At 48.0% G+C, this 25,122-nt stretch overlaps 10 protein-coding genes across 10 annotated transcripts in view; 3 read left to right on the forward strand and 7 right to left on the reverse strand.

Annotated features, from left to right (window-relative positions):
* Positions 1 to 14: 14 nt before the first annotated feature.
* MCYG_01710 (conserved hypothetical protein) lies at positions 15 to 962 on the reverse strand (the record flags this gene model as incomplete). Its single annotated transcript, XM_002848730.1, has 3 exons — positions 15 to 211; positions 298 to 390; positions 476 to 962. The coding sequence occupies 3 exons, from the start codon at positions 960 to 962 to the stop codon at positions 15 to 17; spliced, it is 777 nt and encodes a 258-aa protein (XP_002848776.1).
* Positions 963 to 1,237: 275 nt separating this feature from the next.
* Positions 1,238 to 3,712, reverse strand: MCYG_01711 (AMP-binding enzyme family protein; the record flags this gene model as incomplete). The annotated part of the gene is made up of 5 exons (XM_002848731.1): positions 1,238 to 1,349; positions 1,411 to 3,019; positions 3,058 to 3,276; positions 3,363 to 3,396; positions 3,536 to 3,712. The coding sequence occupies 5 exons, from the start codon at positions 3,710 to 3,712 to the stop codon at positions 1,238 to 1,240; spliced, it is 2,151 nt and encodes a 716-aa protein (XP_002848777.1).
* An 889-nt stretch (positions 3,713 to 4,601) lies between these two features.
* On the reverse strand, positions 4,602 to 6,259 carry MCYG_01712 (conserved hypothetical protein; the record flags this gene model as incomplete). The annotated part of the gene is made up of 7 exons (XM_002848732.1): positions 4,602 to 4,803; positions 4,874 to 5,136; positions 5,265 to 5,441; positions 5,496 to 5,855; positions 5,925 to 6,008; positions 6,091 to 6,145; positions 6,213 to 6,259. The coding sequence occupies 7 exons, from the start codon at positions 6,257 to 6,259 to the stop codon at positions 4,602 to 4,604; spliced, it is 1,188 nt and encodes a 395-aa protein (XP_002848778.1).
* Positions 6,260 to 7,630: 1,371 nt separating this feature from the next.
* On the reverse strand, positions 7,631 to 8,772 carry MCYG_01713 (conserved hypothetical protein; the record flags this gene model as incomplete). Its single annotated transcript, XM_002848733.1, has 4 exons — positions 7,631 to 7,767; positions 7,979 to 8,375; positions 8,444 to 8,619; positions 8,682 to 8,772. The coding sequence occupies 4 exons, from the start codon at positions 8,770 to 8,772 to the stop codon at positions 7,631 to 7,633; spliced, it is 801 nt and encodes a 266-aa protein (XP_002848779.1).
* An 881-nt stretch (positions 8,773 to 9,653) lies between these two features.
* On the forward strand, positions 9,654 to 10,252 carry MCYG_01714 (conserved hypothetical protein; the record flags this gene model as incomplete). The annotated part of the gene is made up of 3 exons (XM_002848734.1): positions 9,654 to 9,729; positions 9,791 to 10,076; positions 10,156 to 10,252. The coding sequence occupies 3 exons, from the start codon at positions 9,654 to 9,656 to the stop codon at positions 10,250 to 10,252; spliced, it is 459 nt and encodes a 152-aa protein (XP_002848780.1).
* A 907-nt stretch (positions 10,253 to 11,159) lies between these two features.
* On the reverse strand, positions 11,160 to 15,302 carry MCYG_01715 (EF hand domain-containing protein; the record flags this gene model as incomplete). Its single annotated transcript, XM_002848735.1, has 6 exons — positions 11,160 to 11,189; positions 11,246 to 14,505; positions 14,570 to 14,734; positions 14,818 to 14,941; positions 15,019 to 15,176; positions 15,293 to 15,302. 6 exons carry the CDS (start codon positions 15,300 to 15,302, stop codon positions 11,160 to 11,162), a joined length of 3,747 nt encoding a protein of 1,248 aa, XP_002848781.1.
* An 889-nt stretch (positions 15,303 to 16,191) lies between these two features.
* On the reverse strand, positions 16,192 to 18,022 carry MCYG_01716 (tubulin alpha chain; the record flags this gene model as incomplete). Its single annotated transcript, XM_002848736.1, has 7 exons — positions 16,192 to 16,414; positions 16,485 to 16,908; positions 16,980 to 17,510; positions 17,576 to 17,654; positions 17,763 to 17,789; positions 17,877 to 17,917; positions 17,998 to 18,022. 7 exons carry the CDS (start codon positions 18,020 to 18,022, stop codon positions 16,192 to 16,194), a joined length of 1,350 nt encoding a protein of 449 aa, XP_002848782.1.
* Positions 18,023 to 19,064: 1,042 nt separating this feature from the next.
* On the forward strand, positions 19,065 to 19,903 carry MCYG_01717 (conserved hypothetical protein; the record flags this gene model as incomplete). Its single annotated transcript, XM_002848737.1, has 2 exons — positions 19,065 to 19,340; positions 19,406 to 19,903. 2 exons carry the CDS (start codon positions 19,065 to 19,067, stop codon positions 19,901 to 19,903), a joined length of 774 nt encoding a protein of 257 aa, XP_002848783.1.
* A 362-nt stretch (positions 19,904 to 20,265) lies between these two features.
* MCYG_01718 (aminopeptidase P) lies at positions 20,266 to 22,823 on the reverse strand (the record flags this gene model as incomplete). Its single annotated transcript, XM_002848738.1, has 9 exons — positions 20,266 to 20,507; positions 20,565 to 20,609; positions 20,663 to 20,747; positions 20,800 to 21,587; positions 21,801 to 22,022; positions 22,085 to 22,146; positions 22,203 to 22,368; positions 22,440 to 22,499; positions 22,580 to 22,823. The coding sequence occupies 9 exons, from the start codon at positions 22,782 to 22,784 to the stop codon at positions 20,266 to 20,268; spliced, it is 1,875 nt and encodes a 624-aa protein (XP_002848784.1).
* A 1,086-nt stretch (positions 22,824 to 23,909) lies between these two features.
* The window catches only part of MCYG_01719 (KapN), a gene marked incomplete at both ends in the record, with an annotated part of 3,371 nt that continues 2,158 nt past the window's right edge, over positions 23,910 to 25,122 (forward strand). Inside the window, 5 exons of the mRNA XM_002848739.1 lie at positions 23,910 to 23,978; positions 24,052 to 24,233; positions 24,310 to 24,642; positions 24,698 to 24,804; positions 24,919 to 25,038. Of these exons, the coding sequence (XP_002848785.1) occupies positions 23,910 to 23,978; positions 24,052 to 24,233; positions 24,310 to 24,642; positions 24,698 to 24,804; positions 24,919 to 25,038 (811 nt within the window). The remainder of the gene's footprint in view (positions 23,979 to 24,051; positions 24,234 to 24,309; positions 24,643 to 24,697; positions 24,805 to 24,918; positions 25,039 to 25,122) is intronic.

Below are 25,122 nucleotides of genomic sequence, written 5' to 3' on the forward strand. Positions count from 1 at the left end.
ACTCCGCAGACTTCTCAACCTCTTCGCCGAACTTGTGCTGCCGCCGATTCCTGCTCCCGCCCACTAGAAGCAGCAGGCCGGCTAGATTCTATCAGGTTAGGATTTGTACCAGCCATCCAGCCAGCCAGGTCAAACCCTGCGGCAGGGTTAGCAGCACTGGTCTTCTTTGCGGCACGCTGTTTCTCGAACTCTTCGCGAGTTTCGGGATCCACTACTTCCCAGTTAGATTCAGACCATAACGAGAGAAAAGATCCGGACCAGAGCCAATGGGGTTGATATATGGAATATTGGACATACTGTTTTCAATCAGGTAGGGCATTCCAACAGTAACAGCCAATGCAAAGATCGCGAGAAGAAGCATAGGATTCTTCAACAAGCTCAGAGGTGAAACTAGATTAAATATGATGGTTAGCCATATTGATCGCCATAACTTGGGGATCTCAAAGGGAGCAGGCTGATATTGCGATGGGTATACATTTTTCTCTCTGTTCATAATAATCCTTCTTCGCAAGCACCTTTGCCTCTACCACGATTACTCCAGACTCATGTCCAGTATCTGAAATGATTTTATTCGCTCCCTTATTATCCCATGGGAAACCGCGATGTGTTTCCCAGGCACCGAGGATTTTCCCTGTCTCGGGAGATACATCGATTCTATATGGCGCAAAGACGTGGCTCTGTGAGTGGATGTCCAGGAGGTACGATATCGGCGCGCTGGAATCTCCGGTTGCTGTAGATAGAGATATATCATCGAACACAAACGTCGAGAGGGAGGATAACGGCGCCTTCAGTGGTCCATTGGGTTGCCCGGCCGTTGTGAGAGTTGCAAATGTGGAGGGTGGGAGCTTTCTGGTCTCGAGAGACGAAGGAAGGACAACTTTTAGTTTCGATGAGGAAGCTGACAGGGCGCCAGAAGATAGAGCAAGGAGCGAGAGGACAAGAGAAGAATATGAGAAATGCATCGTTGCTGAGTTTACTGGCTTCGCTCTCTCGTTCTCGTCTGGCTCATCCAACTGTTTATTTATCACAAGCCGAAGTTGAACGTTTTTTTGTTACTTTTTGGGGATTCATGATGACATAATCAAAGTCTAATTTCAATTGGCATTAAAAGCTCTAAAAATAAATAAAAATATCCATCCCATCTTCTTAACGGACAAAAAGGGAGGGAATAAGAATATATCTGAGGGGTCGATATGCACTTGTGGTCCTGTTTTCGTATCTTCTGTTCTTCATTTTTTTACAACTTTGCCTTGGTGGCACTCTTTGATGAGAGGTCGGGGGTATGGGCGTATAGTTTGTCCAGGACATCACGGTACATCTTGACGGATTGTGGACGTTTAAGTTTTAGGCTGTGTATTCACATGTTAGAACATAAAGCGAAGAGACTGGAGTGAGCGAGAGCAAACTTACGTCGGAGTTAAGAGGCCGTTTTCGATAGAGAACGGCTCAACCATGAGAGCAACGTTCTTTACCCTCTCATATCCTGAAAGCTTATTCGACCTGGCAGCACGCTCCATATCCTTCAATACAGCGAGGACGACTTTCTCGTCACTGGCAGCAGCCTTGAGAGCTTCGACGTCATCCATGGTAATCTGCTTCTTTAGCACTTTACTGGCGAAAGGAGCAAAGATGTCAGGCTGGATGCCGAAGATACCAACAAGGTAAGACTGGATGCTATCACCGTGGACAAACGACTGGGCGATATATGGACAATAACTCTGGTAGACGCCCTCGAGCCGCTCTGGAGATACATATTCACCCTGGGCAAGCTTGAGCAAGTTCTTTCGGCGATCGATGATGTGGAAACGACCGAATTCGTCAATCTTGCAAATGTCTCCGGTACGGAACCAGCCATCCTCTGTCATCGCTTTAGCGGTTTCTTCGGGGTTCTTGAAATATTCCTTGAAAATGGTATTTCCTCTTAGGAGCAACTCGCCCCGGGGGTAAGGCTTATCGTCAACGGAGTATTCCATCTCGGGAAGAGACAAAAGACAGGCCTCCTGAGCAATGGAAACGGAACCGCAGTGGCCTGCAGTCAGGTCGTAGCCGGCCTGGCAGGTGGCAATAGCGTAACTCTCAGTCAAACCGTATCCCTGGACAATGTTGGCACTGAATGCGATTCGGAGGAACTGATGTAGAGAGGCATCGAGTGGCGCAGAGCCAGAGACCATGAACCTTATTCGGTCAAATCCAAGCCCGGCAGCAACCTTCTTGGCCCAGATCCTGTCGTAGATGGAATGCGTGAGAGTAGCTTCCTGAGGCTTGGCATCAACTAGATTTGCCGTCTTGGTTGCAACAACGTGTCTGGAGAGGGCGCCTTTGAAGCCGGGCTGTTCGACGGTTGCGGCACGGATGGCACCGCCGAAACGGCTGTAGAGACGGGGAACGGAGGCAAGGACGGTAGGCCTCAAGAGCTTGAAGTCATCGACAAGCTCGAGAATGTTTCCATGGAAGTAGCCTATTTGGCCGCCGGCCCAGAGGAGAGACTGTTCAATTAGGCGGCCATAGATATGGGCTAGAGGTAGGTAGGAGCATGCTATATCTCCTGGTCCCTGTGGAATAGTACTAAGCGAGGACGAGGCAGCAGCAACAGCATTTCTGTGGGTAAGGACAACCCCCTTGGGCATGCCGGTGGTCCCGGAAGTATAGTTGATAGTAACGGTATCTTCCGGGGATGGGAGGGTATAAGGACGATTAAGAGATGCTCCAAGCTCTTCGACCTCCTTGAGTGTGTAGATGGAAACACCCAGCTCCTTAGCAATGGGCTTGAGGATGTCACGCTTCGAGTGGCCCTGGGGCTCGTCAGAATCGAGATCTTCCAGACATACTATGAACTTCAAGGTAGGAAGACGAGGCTTCAGCTTGAGCAGAGTTGGAACATGAGGGAGAGAGCAGGCAACACAGGCCAGGTCAGTATTTTGAATGATATATTCGGTAGCTTCAGGCCCAAGAGTCTCGTAGAGAGAGACAGAGAAGATTGCCTGGGACATACAGGCCAGGTCTGATTCGTTAACCTCCACTTTACACCATCGAACGGGAAAAGGCATCGATACTTACCAATGAGTTGCCACTCAGGCCGATTTTGGCACCACAGGCCAATTCCATAATTCCGACCCTTGAAGCCGAGGCGCTCGTGGAGCTCGGCTAAACCAACGCCAATAGCCGCACGTCGCTTCTGGACAGTCTGGTAGTCGATCCAAACGTAGGGTCCATAGCTTTTGCTGGCAGGGATCCAAGGACGGTATCCTAAACAGGGCCGTTTTGGGTATAACAAGGCTAGATTGAAATTAGCCAAACAGCTCCTCCATAACCAAATACATTATTACTGTGTAACAAAAATGGTGAAAAAAAAAAAAACGAACCAGCAGATTCAAACATATCATGACCAGTGCGAACCTATGTCAACAATAGAAGGGGGGAAATTCCAGATTAGCCACACATTGTTCGCATTGTTCAAGCGCAGAACCAAAAAAAATTAAGCCGTATCCGGCATTTGTCGTATTCCGTGTTAGTCTGAAGGAAGCGGCATGCTCACATTTGGATCGATGGTCTTGGGAAGTTCTTTGCTGCCGACCTTCCAGTGTCTGTATACCTTGCTTCGACCTGGTAGCTCCGAGTTGGGCACTGCAACCGACTCTGGTACGCCTTTGGGAGGTTTTTGGCTATACTCCGTCGCAGCCGCTCTGAGCGGCGATTCAGACGAGAAGAGCATGTTGCAATAAAGAAGAGTCGTATATCTTCCTAGAGGATAAGGTGTCTTATAGGTATCGGCCTGATCACAGCGTCTAGCTCAATTCCAGTCGTCTCTTATCTCTGTCCTCCTGGTCTTGTACGGAGGATTCTTTGGGAATAATAGGTGAATAGCCTGTCACTGAACTGGCGAACAGCCTCCAGTTAGCTTACAGATACTGAGAATGTCAGGGGCAAACCGCTCTCTTGGTGCCACGTTGGAGCGCATCAGAGGGGAACCAGCATACCTGTAAATCTCAAACGATCGAGAGCTCCAGAGAGTGAGCGTGGCGTGAGTAAAAGAATAGAGCAAGCAGGGTAAGCAGGAGAAGAAGAGAGGAAGAGGAATAGAAAGAAGTCAAGTGTAGAGAGAGAGAAAAAGCGTTGAGGGCGAGAAGAAGAGAGAATGAGAGAGAGACAGAATATTTCCCTTTGCGGAGCGCAACTTGATGCCTTTCGTGGTGTTTGCGCCGAGAAAGTACTGGTACCTCAGCGTCCCGATGGAGACCATTTCACATGTCCCTGGACATGTACCTTTTTGCGGAGACACACAGCAAAAGGTACTTCTGCTTTTACTAGCGATGATGCATATTTGGGGTGCTCGAAGTACCGGTACTTTTGTGCTTTTATGCAAGCCTCGGCTTGGGACCAGCTGGGCCATTTTTCTGAGACTGAGCTGGAAAAGAAAAGAAGAAAAAGGCTCCAGTTTCGAAGAGACGAAGAAGGACGATGACAGGGCCTTAATTCACATGCATCATGAACTCGTTCTATTTCATTCAGACTAGCTGGTTTTGCGGTGAGATAAACCAGTTAAAGATAACAATATAATAACCCTCCTCTGGTTCCTTTTTAACAATACAACGGCTCACGCTCTAAGCAGAACGGTCAGCAAGTGCGGCCTTGCTGGCAGCGAAAGACTGCTCAAAGTCGGCGATGATGTCGTCGATGTGCTCCGTTCCGACTGAGATGCGGATAGCATCTTCGTTGACGCCGGCCGCACGACGCTCATCTTCGGTCAGCTGCTCGTGTGTCGACGACCATGGGTGGATGGCGAGTGTTTTCGAATCGCCAACACTATCGATACATTCGTTAGTCAGGAGCGGGTTCGAAACTATTGAAATGATAGTTAGTAATGACAACTTACTTGGCGAGGTTGGAAATCATCTTGAATCCGTCAACGATCCTGACTCCAGCAGCCGCACCGCCCTTGACGCCCACGGACAAGACACCACCAAATCCGTTCTTCAGGTACTTCTTCGCTGTCTCGTGGCTCTCATGGCTTTCTAGGCCGGGGTATGAGACGTATGCGACGTCCTCGTGCTTTTCCAGCCACTTGGCGAGGGCCATGGCGTTCGATGCGTGTCGCTCAGCCCGCAGACTGAGCGTCTCGAGCCCAAGCAGAAGCTGCTGCGCTAGTTAAATAACCAAAAAAGATTGAAAAAATAGCTAATATAATTAAAGGTAAATTAATAAAAAGCGATGTTGCCAAAGGTCTCCCAGAACTTAAGTCCGTGGTAGCCCTCAGACGGCTCTACCAGTTGAGGGAACCGAGCGGCGTGTTTGCCCCAGTCAAAAGTGCCGGCGTCGACGACTACACCGGCGATCGTGGTACCATGGCCACCAATCCATTTGGTAGCACTGTGCACGACAATGTCAGCTCCGTGGGAGATGGGGCGGCAGAAGTAGCCTCCCGCAGCGAAGGTGTTGTCGACCTAGAACTGTCAGCCCGGGCCCTCTCCTTGAAGAGAGTCAACTTGTCAACTTACTATCAGCGGAACACCCTTTTCGTGTGCAACTTTTGCGATGGCCTCGATGTCAGGGACGTTGTATCGCGGGTTTCCGATGGTCTCAACATAGACTGCCTTGGTCTTCTCGTCGATCAACGAAGCAATCTCTTCCGGGTTCTCTCCCTTGACGAACTTGGTCGTGATTCCCAGACGTGGTAGGAAGATCTTGAACTGGTTGTACGTGCCTCCGTAGAGGTTCGTGGTGGAAATAATGTTGTCACCAGCATGAGCGAGAGCGGAGATGGCCATGAACTGCGCCGCCATCCCAGAGGACGCAGCAACAGCGGCCACTCCGCCTTCCAGAGCAGCAATTCGCTTCTCAAAGACATCAACAGTAGGCTAGCATCCAGTATACGAATTAGCCCGCCTAGCCGTCAACGAAAAGAATTAACCATAGCTTTGACATACGTTCATCAAACGGCTGTAGATGTTGCCAAACTCCTTCAGACTGAATAGCCTAGCCGCATGTTCAGAGTTCTTGAAGGTGAAGGACTATAGTAGCCGGTCAGGCCGTCAGCCAACATCGTGTATCCAAACAAGCGCCGCATAAGTAGTAAGTAGCAGTTTCACTAACGGTACTGGCATAGACTGGAACAGCACGAGCATTGGTAGCCGGGTCCGGCTCTTGTCTTTATATACAACTTTCGTCAGCTTCCATTGCGCCGAGTTGGATGGACGGGGAACCGCAAGACCTACCCAGCATGGAGTTGGAGGGTCTCGAAACGGCGGTTATCGGAAGCCATGGCGAGGCGAAGTTCGATTCTACGTAGCAAAGGCCGAAAGAGAACGAGGTGCAGAGGGTCAGTAAATCAGAGATCAATTGAAGGCCCTCTGAGAGGGTATTTAAAGAGAGCCCCCCCCCCCCGTCGAGGCGGGGTAAAACCAGGGCCCGTAGAGGGGGTAGGGGTATGGCTTGCTTTGCTCACTTTTCTATTACTAGTCGATCAGGAAGAAGCAAGTGTACGTAAAAAAGCAACTGGTAAAAAGACAAAAGGATGACGGGGTGAAGGATGAAGATGAAGCCAGCGAGAGAGAAAAGGCGATTCTTGTACTATCCGAAGTCTCCTAGTTTATACGTATGGCGTGATTTGGTAGGTTCGTAGGTTATCAATGGAATTTTGGTTGCTTGTGGATACGCAGTTCGGCTGGTAGTTCGTAGGAGATCGAAGTCTTTATATCTCCATGTCCGGGTTATATTCACGATGGTTGCTGTTCTACGGCGTCTTCACGGTGGCTAGTTCGACGTGGGGTAAGATGATATACAAGGTGGTATAAGATGCAAAGCGATATAAGGTGGTATACATAGTGGATGTTATAAAGACATGAAGTTATGTGATGATAGAATTGAGATCTCGAAAGTTGCCCGAATAGGCGAGTTTGCAGTGTTTAATGGAGACATTGGTGATGCCGTTTTAGGCAATATTCGACGACTTCGACTTGTTCTGCTATAAAACCAACTAATCTCGCTGTTCTCGCCTTTGCTTTCGTCTCTTTCCCCCCGTCGAAGAGTATAGATGGAAGACGAACACTATTGTCATGATTCTGAACCGCAGGGGTTTCTGGATATCCCTGTCGAATGATTTTCAAATGGCCTGCTTCCCCGAGAAATGATCAGGCCTCATCACTGCATAGCCATACCTCTCTAGCAGGCTGCACATTGGCTGATTACGTACCAGATAGGCTATCAAGCGTGATCGTCAGGGCACCCATTCCCGAATGGCCTGCTTTAGGCGATTGGAGCAAAGATATACGGAGTTGTACGGGTATAGTTGTGTATAATACTCATACTGTTCTGGTCTGGCATAGCTATATACCAGGTCTATGTGAGGCTCTACGAATCCTTCCCCTTCAAAAGCCGCATCTTAACATGGATTTGGGCCGTCATTTTTCTATTAAATGTTTAATGGAAAACTTTCAGGGGGCGTGCGGTATTTAACTATTTACTTCAGCCTCTTTTCCTTTGCCTGGCTCCAATTACATGTTTTACTAACGCTGGCACTTAGGTATATAAAGCACGTCAATTTATGAGCCACCTGTGGCGTTACTTGACAGGTTCTTGGCTTCCCCGTTGGACCGCAACCAGTTAGGCTATTATTTAAAGGCTCGTAACTTTGCTACCCGACGCTAGCTCCAACCAGCTGGGTGGACAACCGAGAAGTTTCATACATCTCATCTAGTGGCCCTGTTTGGTGCATGCAGCCGGTCATTTTCGGTTTGTGGTAGAGCACATTATATAAAAAGTATGATATGCCTTTTAGATGAGGTACTGTCCGTCTACGGAGTACAAAAGGTTGTATTCTAGGGACGATATACGCTGGCAATCCACCATGCAATAGCCAACACAGGGACCACCATGCTTACTTTCCTCCCCATCTGCTGTGCTACACAATACCAGCGTGACCAATATAAAGCTGTCTCAAGCTGCATCGCGTCTTTTCCAGAGTTGAGGTGCGGGTACTTACCTTCTGGAACAGGCACGCCGAGAAAGTCGCACAATGGTCCCCAGCCCTGGTCTGCCCTGAATTCTAGCAGTCGTTCCTTTGGTACGGCGGCACGAACGCGTTCGTTATGTTCCTCGAATGATTGAACAAGGGCAGGCTGGGAGGATGGTTCGCAGGGCGGGAGACCCTTAGATAAGACGGAAGTGGTACGATTAAGAAGGGCCTGGTACGGAGCAGAAAACTCGCGGTCAAAATAGCAGAGAACGGGCCAGGATTTCCACGAAAGAATCTCGAGAATCAACTTTTGCATGGACTTGAGCCATGCGTCACTTGGCCGCGTGGTGAGGATCACCTTTGCATCGGGGTACGCGGCAACCAGCTCCTCGACAAAGAGACAGCAAGGGTCGTCTGAAACTGCCTGCCTAACTTGTTAGTTATCAGCAGAAGATCAACCTCCTTCGTTTGAAAGATGGGAAAGCAGCTTACATCATAGTTCCACAACAATTGATCGAAATCTGCTCCCTTGAACGGCTCACCGATGCCGTCGTACTTTGCCCGTACAGCCTTCAACCAGAGGTCGAAGTGCTTATTATTATTGTTTTTTAGCACCTCGTTATAGTGATACGGATTGAAGCCCAGCAGAGTCAAGGCAGCGCAAATAGCTGTCCTTCTGGGTTAGATATGAATTCTCTTTCCCTGAACTTTGTACGGTGAGATGACACACATGTGGTACCAGTACGCGGCAACCCCAGAACAAGCACCTTCATCGGCTTCTGCCGCGGGGTTACTGGAGTTGTCTTGGGATAGAATTCCATCCTTGATCGTGGACAATGACTGGTGCCTGCTCAGGTGTTCCATAAACGAAATCCGGGACCTATTGGATGAAGGCGACGGGAAACAGGAAGTGAAAACCTCCCCGCTTCTGGTGAGCCACTTTACCTGCGAGTCGCCATGACGTGGTCTAGACGCAAGCCTGCATACATATGACCATTATGAAGAATAGCTAGTAGCTTCCACTTGGCGGATTCCCTGTATTACCGGCCTGTATAGGTACTCCTCAGAAACCATATGCATAGGTTCGTCCAAAGTCAGCAAAAACAAGGATTATGGTATGTTCAGACCTTCGCTTTGAGGTATCAAGCAGCAGCAATAACGGTTTATATACTGAAAGGGGATAAACAAGGCTGAGGTTCGCACCCGTATCAGCTTCGCTTCCTGTATTACGTCCCGATCCGCGTGTGATAGATGGGATATAACTACCCTGTTCCGGAGCCGCGATTGTGATATAAACCGGAAACAAGGCCCGAATTCGCTTGAGTTCAGCGACCAGTCTTATACACTATGAGAGTAATTTTGGGCGCCCTAACTATATTGCCAGAATGGCTGAGCCCCTTTATGACCCGCCGTAAGCTTCTCTTACAGCCTCTAATACGAAGTATAATAATAGCAGGAGTGGACTTCTTACTCTTGAGATTGTTTTTTCTGACCAACGTCATTCATTTAGTTCATATTTAACTCTCCTGCTGCCCGGCTTGATTTTTATTCTCTTCGCTCTCTATTCACCGCTACGCCCTACTAGAGCATATAACTACAGCAAACAGCTCCCGCAGCCTACTTGGTTGTTAAAATTCTCTTCTTACATCGCCAACTCTCCGTCTTCACGACAGCTTCCTCACCCCTGTGAGATACCGTAGCTATGCCTAACGTCATCCTCATCCTTCGCGGTGTCCAGGCCCTCTTGGCCGCCGTCATCCTAGGACTGATCGCATACTGTATGTACAATCAACCACATCTACAAGCTCTGTAAACTTATACTAAACAACCCACCACTAGTTATCAACTGGATTCGCGAAAGAATTTTTTTCGGAAGCCTCGACAGTGCAAATTTCTTGCTCTTCGACAGCATTTGGACGCTTTTTATCGCTCTTCCATACATCGTCTTTTCACCGAAATTCTTCCCAGCATTCGCCCACCAGAATGCGCTGCTCGGCGTTGAGGGAGCCACAGTCCTTTTCTGGTTTTCCGCTTTCATCTCCCTCGCAGTTGATACCAGCAATATCGGAGATTGTACGGTGTGCAGTGTCGTAAAGGCCGCTATAGCTCTCGGTGCTTTTGAATGGTAAGTAACTCACTTCTTCTCCCATAGAAGTTTTAAAAGTTAGCTCTTGGTTCAAGATGCTAATATCTTCCTCCTACAGGGCTACATTTGTTGCTACATTCGGTCTTAACTTGATGCCCGTAATCAAGGGTCGAAACAAGGTGGTCATGGACGGCCAGCCACAGCCTGCGGTTTAGACGCGCTGAACCCCTGTCGTCTTTATCTTTTTTTTACCCGGACAGCGATGAATCTATGGAACGAACTAGGAATCGTTTGGAGTCAATACTTTGATAATGTGATACCCACTAAGTTGACAATGAGCTTATTGATTTTGTCTATGCGTGCAGACATCGTGCTAATAATGGAATATGATACTCAACGTTTTCTTTTCAACTATGCATCTCGTCTTTTACCTGTATACGTATTTTATCCTTGATCGGCTCACGCCTTTGATGCCCGTTTATGCATGATAACGAATGAAACACGCAGTCAACTTGAAAGACACATCCCCTGGAACCAGTATTAACCTTCCATTTAAAGGTAAACTTCCGGCTTATTTTAAGCTCTACGTAAACATGGTTATGTTCCATCGGAGCTGTACCTAAATATAAAGGTCTAATTCGAGATATGCTGTCAGGTTCCTCCCATATGCTAACATCTAAGAACTGATGTATCGAGGGCGAATAGCAAAAACCATAGCATTGTATTACGGACTGATCCCTGGAGCGCCAAACGGTACATATACAGGCGCAAGTATCTATATAAAAAGCCAAAGCAAGCGTCAGGAACGCCAATCATGAGCAGGGGAAAGTAAGAAATGCATGCTTAGCTGAGGAAGTCATCGAATTAAAGCTACAAGGATATGAGAGGGGAAGAAATGACGCATCACGATAGAGAGTCAGCAACAATATAATAAGAAACAGTATAAAGAAGGCTTATGTACGTTGACGGTAGGAATTAAGGTATTCTTCTGTCAGGGCAAAGAGGAACAAATGAAACATATCTTTTAGCGTGTATCGTTGTTCGAGAACGAGAGAAAATGTGCTAGGGACTATTTTTGCACAGGAGGTGTGCTAATAAGATGCATGAAAATTATGGAGTGGTTCATGACTTTGAAGCGAGGAAATCGGCAGCCTAGAGATATTGTTAGTATTCCCGTTGATATAAAAGAGGCAATATATGAAACTCACTTCATCAAGCTTGTAATCAAATTTCTCCAAGGCAGCTAGAGCCTCATCGCGTGGGTAGCCCATACCAGTTAGTCGCTGGAGGATCATATCATCTTCACCTGTATTGGAATCCAAGGCCCATCCAGCAGGCTTGCTCTGGCCGGGAGGCTGTTGGGGTGACATAGCCGAGGCACTGTCTGTTGCGGCGTGCCCTCCCAAAGGAGGAGACTTTGTGCCATCTTTGTTCCCACTGGCAGCAGCCTTGGTCGAGTCAAGGGTAGAAAATAGAGCATCCCAGTCATGGCCTGAGCTGGTATTCTTCCCTGAGCCGGCCGAAGGTGCTTCATTGGAGAAAGGAGATTTATTTGCTGAAGTGGCTGTGGCAGGGTTGGAGCTTCCACTAGCACTAGACTGGAACGAGAAGAAATCGGTGTTGTTGAAGTTATTTGTAGCCTTAGATTGTTTGGGTGGTGAATCGAACGACATATCGAAATTAGACGCGTCCCTATTGAAAGCGCTCTCGAAGTTATCGTCATCTTCAATATCATCGTCGACTTCTTGTGCTGGGGTTAGATCTAGACCTGCAAAGGCGGCTTCGAAATCAGGATTTGTTGGCTTCATATTTGTAGCTCCATGCTGGGGAACGCCTCCTACAATAGGATCTTTTGTTGTTGACTCAACCGAATGAGGTGCTTCACCCGGTGCAGTCGGGTCATGTCTTCCTGGAACCAAGCCCTTGAATTCGGGAGGGGTGGTTTGAGTTCCCGGTCCGGGTGGCGGAGATGTAGGTTTGTTAAATGATTCTATTGGAGGGAAAGAGAAATTTTCGGCCGTGTTATTTGATGCCTCTTGTGAAGGGGAAGAAGCCTTTTTCGGTGGGGATGTCGCGGTGAAATCATCATCGAACCCATCATGCTCATCATCAGAAGAATCATCGTCATCATCAAATTCCCTAATAGGAGGAAATTCGTTGCTATCCGCAGCAGTGCCATTGGACTTGTCCTTTTCACCTTCTGTCTTGCCAGCTGGTTTCTTCATGGATGCAAATGCTTCTTCAAAATCCGAGGCCTTTTGTGATGGAGATCGGGCATGCGCTACACCGCCGAAGAGTTCATCGAAACTAACTTCTTTCTTGGCTTCGGGCTGTGGTGTAGTATTTGTTGGGAAGGCCCCGGGAAGATCTGGTTGCGCATCTTCTCCAACCTTCGTGGTGATTTCCCCAGAGCTGGCCTCTTCATCGTGTGGCTCTTCGTCGAAAGGAGAAGTTTGCTTTTTTAATGTATCCGCACCTGAAATCACTGATGTGCCAAAACGACTGGCTGGTGGGGAAGGTCTGTTGGATGAAGTTGCAGATGCAATGTGCCCCTCAAGAGGAAGGTTGTTTGGAGTGATCTGCCTTGAAAGTGGTGGTGCTGGTGGCTCAGAAGGACTCCCGAATTGATTATTAAAGGCAGAAGATGGTGAGAACGAACCGCTAGCTATCCTGCCGGCTTCAGAGGTGGACCCTTCTTTCGCAACATCGGTTTGAGGTGATGCGGCCCTGAATGTGGTTTGTGGAGGTGGAGTGGATGTCGATGGCATAGTAAAGGTGGGACCAAACACATTATCAAAAACATTGCGGTTGTCATTCGCTGGTTGTTTCTGACCAGTTGCCTGGGGAGATAGAGTACCTGGCGATGACATACCTGTTCCCCGTCTAAAGAATGGGTTTCTAGCCTGGCTGCTAGTTGAGGCAGCAGGGCTTTCGAATGGTGAATTATGAGACTCGGGGGCAGTGGCATCCCGTTCTGACCCTTCGTTTGGCTGGCTGTATTGATTGAGTTCTTCCTGGAGACGATCCCGTTCGGCTTCAACAGTCGCAAGCTGCTTCTTGTTGATAGCAACCAACCCTTTTTGTTGACGAGCCTCGGATCGAGTCTTCTCCAGTTGTGGCTTCAGCTGACTGGTCTGCGCATTTGCTTGTTTGATCTTTTCTTTCAAAGAAGCATTTTCGCGTTGATCAGCTTCCAATGCTGCTGCCACTTGGTTGTACTGAGTTGCCAAATCGCGACGAGAGGCCTCGATCAGGGAGAACTCCTGCTCAAGTCTCTTACACTCCGCCCGAGAAGTTGCTAGCCGCTCCTCCAGAGCCTTGAGCGACTTGACTTCGTTTTCATACATCGTTCGAGCCTGTGCAAGCCTAGCTTCAAAGTCCTTCTTTTGTTGATCAACTTGCCCTATGTCTTGCTCGGCAGCGCCGCGCTTGGTCTGTATATTTTGCATCTCCTTCGAAAGCGTGCCCACCTGGTTTGAAAGATTTGCAAGATCGGTAGTCTCCTGGGTTAGCTTCTTGCTTTCTTCCGGGTCCGCGTCTCCAAGCAAGTCATCTGATGGGGATGCTGTAGGGTGTTGTGCTCCCTGGGCTGGGTTGCCAGCAACAATAGGTCCTAGGCTCTGACCAAAGGAGGACGATGGCACAAAGGGCTTAAATGTGGAGGACTGAAGTTGGCGTGTTGGTGAAGAGGGTGGCTGGAACTGTGAGCCAGAGCCTCCTGTAGACTGTGCCACCTGGGTAGGAGCTGTGAACACATCAAGGCCGAAGAGGTCTTCAGCAGCTGATCTAGCTCCAGTTGTCTGAGGCTGAACTGGGCGGGCGTTTAAACGTCGCATGCTAGGAGGGATCAGATTAGGGGGTAAGGTCTGTGGTAGAGGTTCTTTTGTTGTTCGCTGCTGGCGGACCAGATACATTGCAACAGCAAACTCATCCCTACTTAGCTGGCCATCAGAGTCAATGTCTGATAGATCCCAGATGTGTGCCAAAACCTCCTCTTGCAGTCTAGCATTAGTAAAGAAGCCAACTGCTTGGTCGCCATTAATATACCCAGTTCTTGCTTTGTCTACGGTTGAAAACACATTATCAAAATGCGCCTTGTCTTGTGGAGTGATTAACCAATCGTTTCCTGTGTGCACCTGGCTTAATGGACTCTGTGCACGCGGTACATGGCCTGGCCCACTGAATTGCTTCGGAATGGCAGGTACTGGCGGGACATCTGGTATGGATCGAGAGCCTGTTGAATTCCGAGCAACTCCGCGCCGCGCCGCAGCTTCATACAAGCCCGGTGGAAGTGACTGGGGTATTCCCCTTAAAGCTCCTGATTTATAGGCAGTTAAAAGATGCATAGCAATTATAAATTCCGTAGCGTCCAAAGCACCACGTTGCATTGAATCCGCTAGATTCCATATTCTGCCCAGAATTTCATTGGGTAGACGAGCTCGTTCGAATATCTGTTTTGCGGTCTCTCCTATAGATCATATAATTAGCGGCTGACCAGGATGGTAAATTCAACGACCAACGCTACATCGTACCAGAGATGAATCCATTTTGCGTATCTGATTTATTAAAAAGAGCGGAAAACTTGGCGACGTCATCAGGATTTAACGGCGGTACTCTGAGAGGGGCACTATTTGGGGGTGGGCTTGTTGCGGTCGGTAGGTCTATGTTGAGACCAGAAAAATTAGGTAGAGGGCCAGCTGTTACAGTCAAGAATGAGTCAGTAAATCGCAGCTATGTTGGGTATAGCCGGGGAAGCGCATGGCTTCCTAGGAGAACTTACGCTGCAAGGCCAATTCCTCTGTTGGATGTCGACCAGCCTGCGCATGGCCAATCAATCTCATCACTATTCCAAACCCTGAGGGCGTCAAAAGCCCGCGATTCTGTGTATCCGCAATTTGCCATATCTGTTCTCGACTCAATTTTCTTCAGGTTAGATGTTCAACACACACCAGATATAAAGTTGACGGAGCAGGGACCATACCAAGCCCAGGGTCTCAGGCGCCAAGTTTGTCTTCTCAAAGAATGAAACCGCCGTTTCCCCGGTGATAACTCCCAAATTCGTTTTATCGGCGGTTTGGAACAATTGATAGAACACTCGCTTTTCTTCGGGTGTTAGGTTTAAATTGGGATGTTGTGCAGCTAGACAGATGAAATTCCAAGCGCGTCAGTCAAGATATTGCGCAGCTCATATAATATCGTGTATAGGGGAGGCATCTGGCAAATGCGGAGTGAAGCAGAACTGAAGAAGAGCTTACAGTCAGCCATATTGTTGGTATTCCCACCCCCCGGAAGGATATCTTGAAAACTATCAGAGAGAGAAGCTCCTTGATCGAATAATTGTGTACGGTCTTGAGGACAATAGAGGGCGGCAGCGCGCAGGTCCTTATATCAGGCAGGCCAAACAATGGGATGCCCCCTGATACCAAAACGCAGTTCGACACTTGTTTGGTCGCAAAGTGGAAGAAGGGTAAACGAAAAAGAAAAGGCAAACAAATCTTTTTACTATGGCGAAGACTGAAAATGAAGGGTTGGAAGCGCCCTGAAGACTCGTGGTAAAAGATGAACGTTCGTCGCTTTCAACCTCGTCGTCGTTCGTACTTCTTCTTCTGGGGGGAAGCTCGCTCTGCGCTGCAGCCAATCAGAGGCTGCGCGGAGATCGGATAAATTAACACCGAGGTTCGGATTAGTAATTCATTACGTCATCACGAAGTTGGTGGCAAAAAGAAAGAAGAAAAAAACAAGGAAATTAAACGATTTTATTGACGATTGATTGATTAATGAATTATATTCAAATGCTTGCTGTATATTACCATTCCTAGAGGATTTTGCTGGTGGAAAAAAAGAAAAGGGATTCTACTCAAGAATGCAAAAAATAACTCCTTGCACCTCAAAGGACAAAAAGAAAAAGATGAAGACATATCCCTGAGGAAGGGCTCCCTAAATCAAGGACATGGCGTGGATTAAACAACCAACACAACAACCCAAGTTTCCCGTCAAAAAGTCAAACAGCACACATTCTTGAGCCATATTTCGAGTGGTTAGCGTCTGGAGATTAGCTGTCATGGAGGCCAGATAGCCGAGCAGGTAGAGTGTTGCATTATTGTAGTGGCCAGAGGGTGAGTTATAATTATTGTGAGTGTTGAGCGCTGCTGGATTAGTACTCCTGCTCAGGTTTTTCGTCATCGTCGCCTTGGGCGATTTCTTGGTAGTCACGCTCCAGTGCCGCTAGATTTTCACGAGATTCAGTGAACTCACCCATTTCCATACCTTCTCCGACGAACCAGTGGACAAAGGCTTGCTTGGAGTACATGAGGTCGAACTTGCGGCAGAGAGATGTCCATGCTTCTCCGATAGCAGTTGTGTTGGAAAGCATGCACCTGTAACGTGTTAGACCTATTCGACTATCCCCAATCTTCCATCTGGGTTATTTTCTTGTTGATAACTTACACTGCACGGTCAGTCTTTGCCATGTCACCGTTTGGCACATGTTGCGGAGGCTTATCGCAGATACCGATCTTGAAACCGGTAGGACACCAGTCAACAAACTGGATAGTCTGCTTGGTCCTGGCAACGGCAACGGCCGAGTGGACTTCCTTGGGGACGATGTCGCCACGGTAGAGCAGACAGGTCGCCATGTATTTGCCATTTTGCGGGTTGCATTTGACCATCTGGTTGCTTGGATCGAAACAAGCCAAGGTCATTTCACGGATAGTGTTTGTCTCGTGGGTTGCCCTCGAGTCCTGGGCGATGGGTGCGTAGGCAAACATGGGGAAGTGAACACGAGGGAATGGAACGAGATTAGTTTGGAATTCAGCCAGGTCGACGTTAAGGTGGCCACCGAAACGGACAGATGCAGTAACCGAAGAGACAACTATATGATCGTGAGCCTTTTCTTCTTATTTTTCTTGCTATAAAATAGGTGCTATCTAGAGACCTACTTACCTTGTGCAACAAGACGATTCAAGTTTTCCAAGCCCGGCCGCTCAATGGTGAGCTGTTTAGTGCAGATATCATAGATGGCTTCGTTGTCTAGGATGAAGCTGCAGTCTGATAGCTCCATCGTCGAGCTCGTGGCTAGCACTGAGTTGTACGGCTCGACCACTGAAGTTGACAGGTTGGGAGCAGGATAAACGCAGAACTCAAGCTTGCTCTTCTTTGCAAATTGCATGGCTAAACGTTCCAGCAAGAGGGTACCGAAACCCGAACCGGTACCACCGCCCAAGGAATGGAAAAGTAAGAATCCTTGCAGATCATCACAGTTCTCAGCAAGACGGTTGATACTATCCATGACTTGGTCAATTATCTCTCTTCCAATTGTATAATGCCCTCGAGCAAAATTGTTCGAAGCATCCTCCTTTCCCGTGATCATCTGACCAGGGTGAAAGAGTTGGCGATAGGTACCGGTTCGAACTTCGTCGACGACATTGGGTTCGAGATCACAGTATATCGTCCTGGGGACATATTTCCCGTTTCCTACAGAGGTCGTTAGGTCTGATAGCTCGTGAAGGGGAGGGGGGGCCGGGAAGTTGGGTGCGTACCGGTCTCGGAGAAGAAGGTATGGAATACTCTCTCATCTGGATCCTCGGCTTTGCGTTCTTCAGTCAGATAACCGTCAGGCTATAATAATGGACAAGTGGCATATTAGGCGATATGTTCCGGTAGTCAACAGAGAAATTGGGCTGTCTCAGGGGAAATGTCGAGGATAGTTTGGATATATTTAAATACCTGGATTCCGTGTTCGAGGCAATATAGCTATTAAGACCAAGGTCAGCCAGACGATCAGCGTGTTAAACAAACAACAATTCGCAATAGTATCCGCAGCGTAGTTCAACAACATACCTCCCAGGAGGAGTTCGCAATCTGGCAGCCCGCCTGGCCGACTTCAACGAGGCAGCAATGTCAGCAAAAACAGTTCTTAATCATTATTCAACACGGCAGCCCGCAGCAAAATATATATTACCGTTCAAAGAAATCACTTCTCTCATGGCGAATGGAGCTCTCTAGACACTCGACTGTGCTGTTAAAGAAGAAAACAAGAAGCGACTTCTGCCCCACGGTCTGAAGAATAATGGGAGGCTCTGCTCCAATAACGAGAGATCTTGCTGCCCAAGCTGAAACGGCCAAAACGGTGGGAATAAGTTAATACCAGCTTCGAATTATAGATCCTACTCTCTGGACAATAAATAACAAGCACTTCCTGTGAACTTGAGAGTACACGAGAGAGAAAGAATTAATTATCGTGAGTTGTCTGTATTTCTTCTCTTTGGAATATTTTCTTCCCCTTTTGTCAACAAAAAAAAAAGCGGTGGTCTTGTGTCATTGGCTCCCTTTTTTTTTTCTCTCTCAGGCGGTTCCTGGCTTGGAACATTAAGCGCGCAGGGAGAAGCGCCACCCGACGACTTTAAAACATCAAGCACAACAAAAAGGACGGTTTTTTCTATTAAATACATTGACAGCTCTTATATGACACATCGCTGCTTGTCTGTGATACGATTTACCACCGGCATGGGTGCAACGCTGGCTTTGCAGTAGACCGGCTTGTTGTAGGTAGGACAGCGCTGCCAGGAAAAGGGCTGGCGGCTGGAGTGACCATCAGGCCACCAGGACGATATACCGGGAGTCAGCGTTCCAAGTACTCAGTCATCGGAGACAGCTGACTTCTTGGGCTTGAAGCTTGCAGCTGGCCGCATTTATCTACTTCATCATTGACCTTCGAGCTTAGGGGCTGACTAAATTCTATCCTGCATGAGCGCCACCGTCGCTATTGGAGCCCTCTCTGTTTGCTGGTGAGCTGGTCAGCGATAATCCAAAGGAAGATCCCGTAGGATGTCATCAGTTGGATGTTCTAAATAGCTTCATCTACCCCGCGGTTGATTCTGTTTTCCTCTGTTCTCCTCATTCTTTTTTCTACGCGGCCGTCTTTTTTCTACGCGGCCGTGAGTCGCTAAACTGTGGTCTATAAGTTCGATATCATATACCAACCTGTGGGATATAAAACAACACATCATGGCCCGGCAGGGAGTGAATATGAGGGTCCTCCTATGGCTAGTCAGCCTCTTCGTCGGCCTTACGCTGGCTAACGTTGAGAAGACCATGTTCATATCACCCAGTCCGAACAAGGAACAATCTGCCCTCCTAAATGTCGAACTAAAGACACTTTCACCTTCTTCGCCCAGTATTCGAGAACACATTGAAGCCGAGTTTCCAACTGACACAGCTCCGACTGGGAAAAGATCGTGGTATCGCCTTGAAGGGCTGGTTCCTGGGCAACGCTACGAAGTTCGAGTGTGTTGGCTCGCGATTGTGAGTATCTCAAGCCGTCGCCGTTTGAGCATAAATTAACTGTGCGAACACTAACTTATGTCTAGCAACCAACTGCATTCTCGCTATCAACATATGAAGCATATCAAATTATCCAATCTCCAAATCTGCTGGTTTCCTTGGCTGAGTTCTCGGAGTCTCATGTCCACAGTAAGAAAAACAGTACCTCACGTGGAACCGTGGCACACCCTTCCGGAGTGACACTATTCTTGCTTATCGATGCAGCTGCCGACTACTTCACTGCTGATAAGGCACTGATGGCCGATGCCCCACCAGTCCTTGTCGACATTATCCTTGACCCATATATATTCAATGTTCTTCCTACATCCCTCGTGCCAACTTTGTGGTACGTAGTAGCCTCAGCCGTGTTTGCATTGTTCCTCTCGCGATATATTTGGCTCCAGCTTTCAGCCGCAGCAGATGTGTTGGATGTCAGTGCAGATGGTGGAAGCCAAGTTCAGGCTCCATCGGTTCTGGTACATACCAATTGGATCGGATCTGCCAGAAAGAAGGATCACCGAATTGACTTTTTCAGTTGTTATTAATTTATTGTTAGTTGGGGTTTTCGGGCGGCTTGTTTTGTTTTCTGCGGTAGTTGCATACGAGACAAGCCTATAACTCACCTCTTTCGCAAGCAGGTCTTGATACCCTCAATCCATTCTCTCAAACATATCACGAGCGCACCCTATCTTTATCGCCTTTGTATAGCCCTTTATTCTTACGCTATATTATTCTTGTTCCTACTATGCTCCTAAGATCCTAATATGACTATTTCGATAATACGATGGCATGCATTTGTGATAGAACACACGATTCTTTTACTTGGCCTATATAGCCTGGTAACTAATACGTATATACAGACAGGCCTTTACAACAAGGTTTAGTATGACATATTATCATATCGGATTTAAATAGGCTGGGTTTCGCGCTTCAGCCAGTTCAATGTCAACTCGTCCTTCTCGAAGAAAGGGCTGGTTTTCTCCCAAACCTTCGCGTGGTAGTCGTTCACCCACTTCCTTTCGGCTTCGGTGAGGAGAGAAGCATCAAGCAGTTTCTGGCAGAAGGGCACCATAGTGATGTATTCAAAACCAAGGAAAGGCTTGTCACCGAATTTATGAGTTGTCTCAACTTCCTTGCAGATTACAAGGTCTAGAAAATATCGTTAGCTGATTAGATGGTGGCAGAGATGGTGTACATCTAACTTACTCTCAAGACGAATACCAAAGTTGCCGTCTTCATAATATCCAGGCTCTAGTCGACTGTTAGTATGCTGTCAAGTAAAGTAGTATGTGAAGCAAGCGCACCGTTGGAAAGGACATTTTTGGCGGACAGTGGGACTTCAGCGTACTGAGCACGGCTTCCAATCCCCATGGGCCCTTCGTGGACGTTCTGAAGGTCTTGTTAATACAATTACAAAGAAGGAAGATAGGGATACTCGTACCAGGAACGATCCGACACCGTGTCCGGTGCCGTGGAGGTAATCCAGACCCTCCCTCCACAAATGCTGTCGTGCGAAGGAATCAATGGCATACCCAGTGGTTCCCTTGGGGAAGATGGCATTGTCTATGCTGATGTGTCCCTTGAGGACGAGTGCATAGGCCTTCTTCTGGAATTCAGTGGGTTCGCCAAAGTGAAGGGTTCTAGTGGTATCGGTGGTTCCGTCCTTGTATTGACCACCAGAGTCACACAGGTACATGGCCTTCGGGTCTATGACAGAGCAAGTTGACTTCTCGGGCTTGTAGTGAATTATAGCACCGTTGGCCCCGGTGGACGAAATAGTGTCGAAGGAGTTTCCAACGAAGAGGTCATACTTCTTGCGGATTTCATAGAGCTTGTCAGCTCCATCTACTTCATCCAGCTTGGCGCCTTCCTTGATCAAGGCGTTCTCTAGCCAGGCGAAGTACTCGATCAAAGCAGCGCCGTCACGGATATGGCACTTCCTGAAACCTTCCAGCTCAACGTCATTCTTGATGGCCTTTGCATCAGTGATGGGACTTCGGACTTCATCAACGTTTTGCTCGCCTCCGAGTGCAAGGCTCAGAGACCAGGAAGCTTTGTTGGATAACAGGAACTTGCCAGAGGCGGCACCGTCACTGGCTGATGCCTTTGATTCAGCGAGAACTTTGGAGGCCTGGAAGATAGCGTCGTATGGCTTGAGAACAACCTTGCCTTCGAGTTGCTTCCTGGCCTCAGGAGACAGCCTGCTGTCGTCTACATAGATCTCTGCCGCTGAGGGAGTCACAATGGCATATGAGAAAAAGACGGGGTTGTAAGGAATACTACATCAGTCAGTACAATTCTGTTTTAAACGAAGATAGGCAGATCATTGGGAGCCATACTCGCTTCCACGAAGGTTGAAGAGCCATGCAATCTCATCCAGGGTGGCTATGAGCTATTGTTAGTATGTAGTAGCTCCAGCGAGGGTGTGGATGGTCCCCATACATATCACCATAGCAGATCTCTTCTTTGTAGCCAATTCCTTTCGTAAGGCTTCCACCTTCTCCTCGAACGGCTTCCCTGCAAGCTCGACTGGCTGGACGGTGATTGTTGTTACAGGCCGTGCTGGACGTTCATCACCCCAGACAATATCAATCAGGTTCTGGTCAATTCCAACCAGGGAGCCTCCAGTGGCCTTCAATGTCTGAGATAGCTTTCTTGCATCCGCTATAGCAAGTTATTAGCGAGTGACTTTTTAGTTAAAAGGGGAAATGTCATCGGCCACATACCTGCTGTGATGAGGGACGGGTCGACACCAACAACTTTACCGTTCTCAGCCTGCTCAGCAGTCCTGCGCCGTGTCAACAACCATGCTAAGAAGAAACGTTACAAACAGCGAATATATACCATTCTTCCCAAGTTGGAACGCCCTCGACGCCTCGCTTCAGCAGTTTCCAGTTGGCATCGAGCTGCTTTGCGGCCTGACTGAAGTATCTACCATCTGTCGACAGAGCAGCTTTACTCATGGAGACGATGGCACATCCTGCGGAACCAGTGAAACCGGATATGAAAGCTGCAACAATACATATGAGCGTCTGCTGGTTTTTTATTACGGGTAGCAGTCTATGGAGGGACCGATCTAACCTCGACGGCCGTCACATGGAGCAATGTACTCTGACTGATGGCTATCTTCCGACGGCACAACTTTAAGGCGAGAAGAAGAATGACAATGAGCATTAAGCCTGTTATTATCAAGGGACGATGGTGTATCTGAATTTGCATACTATATACATCGACTTTGTTTTGCTTCATCAGCTCTCGCAGCTTTGCGAGGCGCTGGGTGGTGTCAACTGGTGGCGGAGGCATGTCGAGAGCAGTGCGGAGTATCTGAGAGGTAGAAAACGGCCGACTGGACTGTCCTGTGGGAGATTGGAAGTAGAGGAATCGTGGTTTGAAGAGAAACCGGAGATGGGAGCGGAAGAGGGTCATTTATCGGGGTGGACGAGGGGTTCTTTATAGGGCGAGGGGCTCGTTTCCGGGGGATCAACGGCAACTGCAAGGGCACTGCGGAGAAGATTGCTGTCACTTGTCCTTGTAACTTGTTGGTTTATGCTCTTGGGTGGCGGCTAGTTGTATATACAGGGGGCGGGTAGTTCGAACGGAAGAGACAGGCCAGGCCGTAAAAGAGGCTTCAGAAATCTGCTAGAGTCAGTAGTATATGTCACTGCGGCCTAGTAAGTCTCTATTTTTATCTTCTTCTTCCTCCTCTTCTTTTTCTTCCTCTTCGTCTTCTTCTGTTTGTTGATGTTTTGAAGTTTTTGCTAGAGATAAAGTGACCACGTGATCTTCTCAGCGCTTCGACTTTTTTTTCCTCTTTTGGGAATTCTTCGACTTCATCTTTTGATGTTAGAAGACGTATATTCTTTTGATGGCCGATTCCATATCCTGAGCCTTGATATCAGATCTCCATAGGCTGGTCTCTGGTCTCTTTCTCGGTGCCATCACTAGCCATAGTTACATCCTTCCAGCCGGGTGAAGCAATGCCTGGCCCCTCCTTTGATCAAGTAAGAGCGAACAAATGTTATTTATCAAGCCAGTTTTCTCCCACAGCAAGGCAGCCATCTATTCAATATGAGAATTTACTTATGTATCAGACTACTAGCACTCTTATTCCAAAGCCATGCCATGCCTGGACAAAGGAATGGCCGCTAATCTATTGCTGAGACTACTGAACCACTATTCCCCGGACACCTGGTAAGCCAGCTATCGCCTGGTCAACCCTTGCTTGTTGTGTCGCACTCTCTCTACCAATTGAGGTGGGCAGACATCTATACTATTATTATTACTACTATATTTGATTCCATTTGCTCCTTCTCCCCTTGCTAGCTGAGAGACAGAGCAACCTTTCACTGTTGCTGTCTCTTTCTCTACATTCATTATTCCTGTCTCTAACAGAGGGACACCTGTTGTCACTGCTTTTGATAACAAATCAAGAACATCTTCTACGAAATCATTTATTTCTCTCTCTCGGTCAAAATTTTCTACTTCTCTAGTTAGAGAGCCAAGCAAGGCTAGAGAAAACCCCTCCGGGCCTTGGTGGAGGTGGCATCCAAGATGGACAGACAAGATGGCTCTGCTGAACAGCAGCCAGATATTGATATGCTGATTATGGAGGCTAGACAAGTATGTCTGACTATCTTTTGCTGTTATATCCGCAGTCAGGTCCTCTCAGGGTTGGCTAACTTGTCTCCTGCAGCTTGCAAAGGACTTGACCACTCCTGGTCTTGCCAGTCAGGCTGGTGTAATCCAAGAGCGTCTGCTCGAACTGCAAAAGTCGAGTGCCGGATGGATGATAGCCGATGGCTTTCTAGGGTGCGAAGACCCAAAGCTCAGGTTCTACGGACCTCTTACGCTTACAATGAAAATTAACCAAGAATGGTACGGCTCTACAAAACCCTAGTTTTCCCCATTATCTTCGCTCTAATTTGATTTTTCCCCGGCTCACTTTGAATAGGGAGATTTTAATGACCGAGCAACGATTGGATTTGCTTGCACAGTTGATGAACTGTTTTGTAGTTCTTGTCGATTCCACAGAGCAACCTCTAGTGATGAGGAAGTTCTTTTCTACCCTAACCACGTTCTTTTTCAAGCCTGGGTCGCCTTGGACGTATAGTGTACGACATGTCGCCGTGACTTTGGCCAACGGGAAATACCTTCCCGAGGACAAGTCAGAAGAACCCACTTTGGCACTGCACGCACTTTCAGCTCTCAGCCACGAACGTCTAGTCGCGTTACTATCATTTTGTACTGCATTAGCCGAAGAGTCTACACGATACCTCACAGAAGGGTGAGTATGTCACTAATATTGAGTGGGGGTAGAAATCATACTAACATATATCTAGCACCGAGTCTGGCAGCCGGCTGCAGGTAAACACTAACGATGTCTTTGACTTAATTGACTATGGCTTTGGACGAGCTCTAAATAGTGCCAGCGGCGCGGTAAATCAAAGTATGTCTGAGCATTCTTTGGCCGTAGCTATGGAATCCATTCAGACATTACATGTATGTATCACTACCCCGGCGGAACGCCTTGCTCTATTTGTTTTATTAAACAAACCTACAGGCGTGGCTACAGCATTCCATAATGGCAAAATCAACCCTCCGGGCCTTGCTGCTAAGGTAAAGAAACCCTTAGACTCCGCTGCGCATTTCTTTGCCGTTGAAACCCTTAAGCCACTACCAGGTGATGGACTGTTTGCGAAACATTGCAAATCAGTATAAACTGTCGATACGACCACCTCATGCTATCCTAGAATTTATCGTCGGG

The sequence above is a fragment of the Microsporum canis genome, genomic scaffold (assembly GCF_000151145.1).
Source record: "Microsporum canis CBS 113480 supercont1.2 genomic scaffold, whole genome shotgun sequence".
Taxonomy (NCBI): Eukaryota; Fungi; Ascomycota; class Eurotiomycetes; order Onygenales; family Arthrodermataceae; genus Microsporum; species Microsporum canis.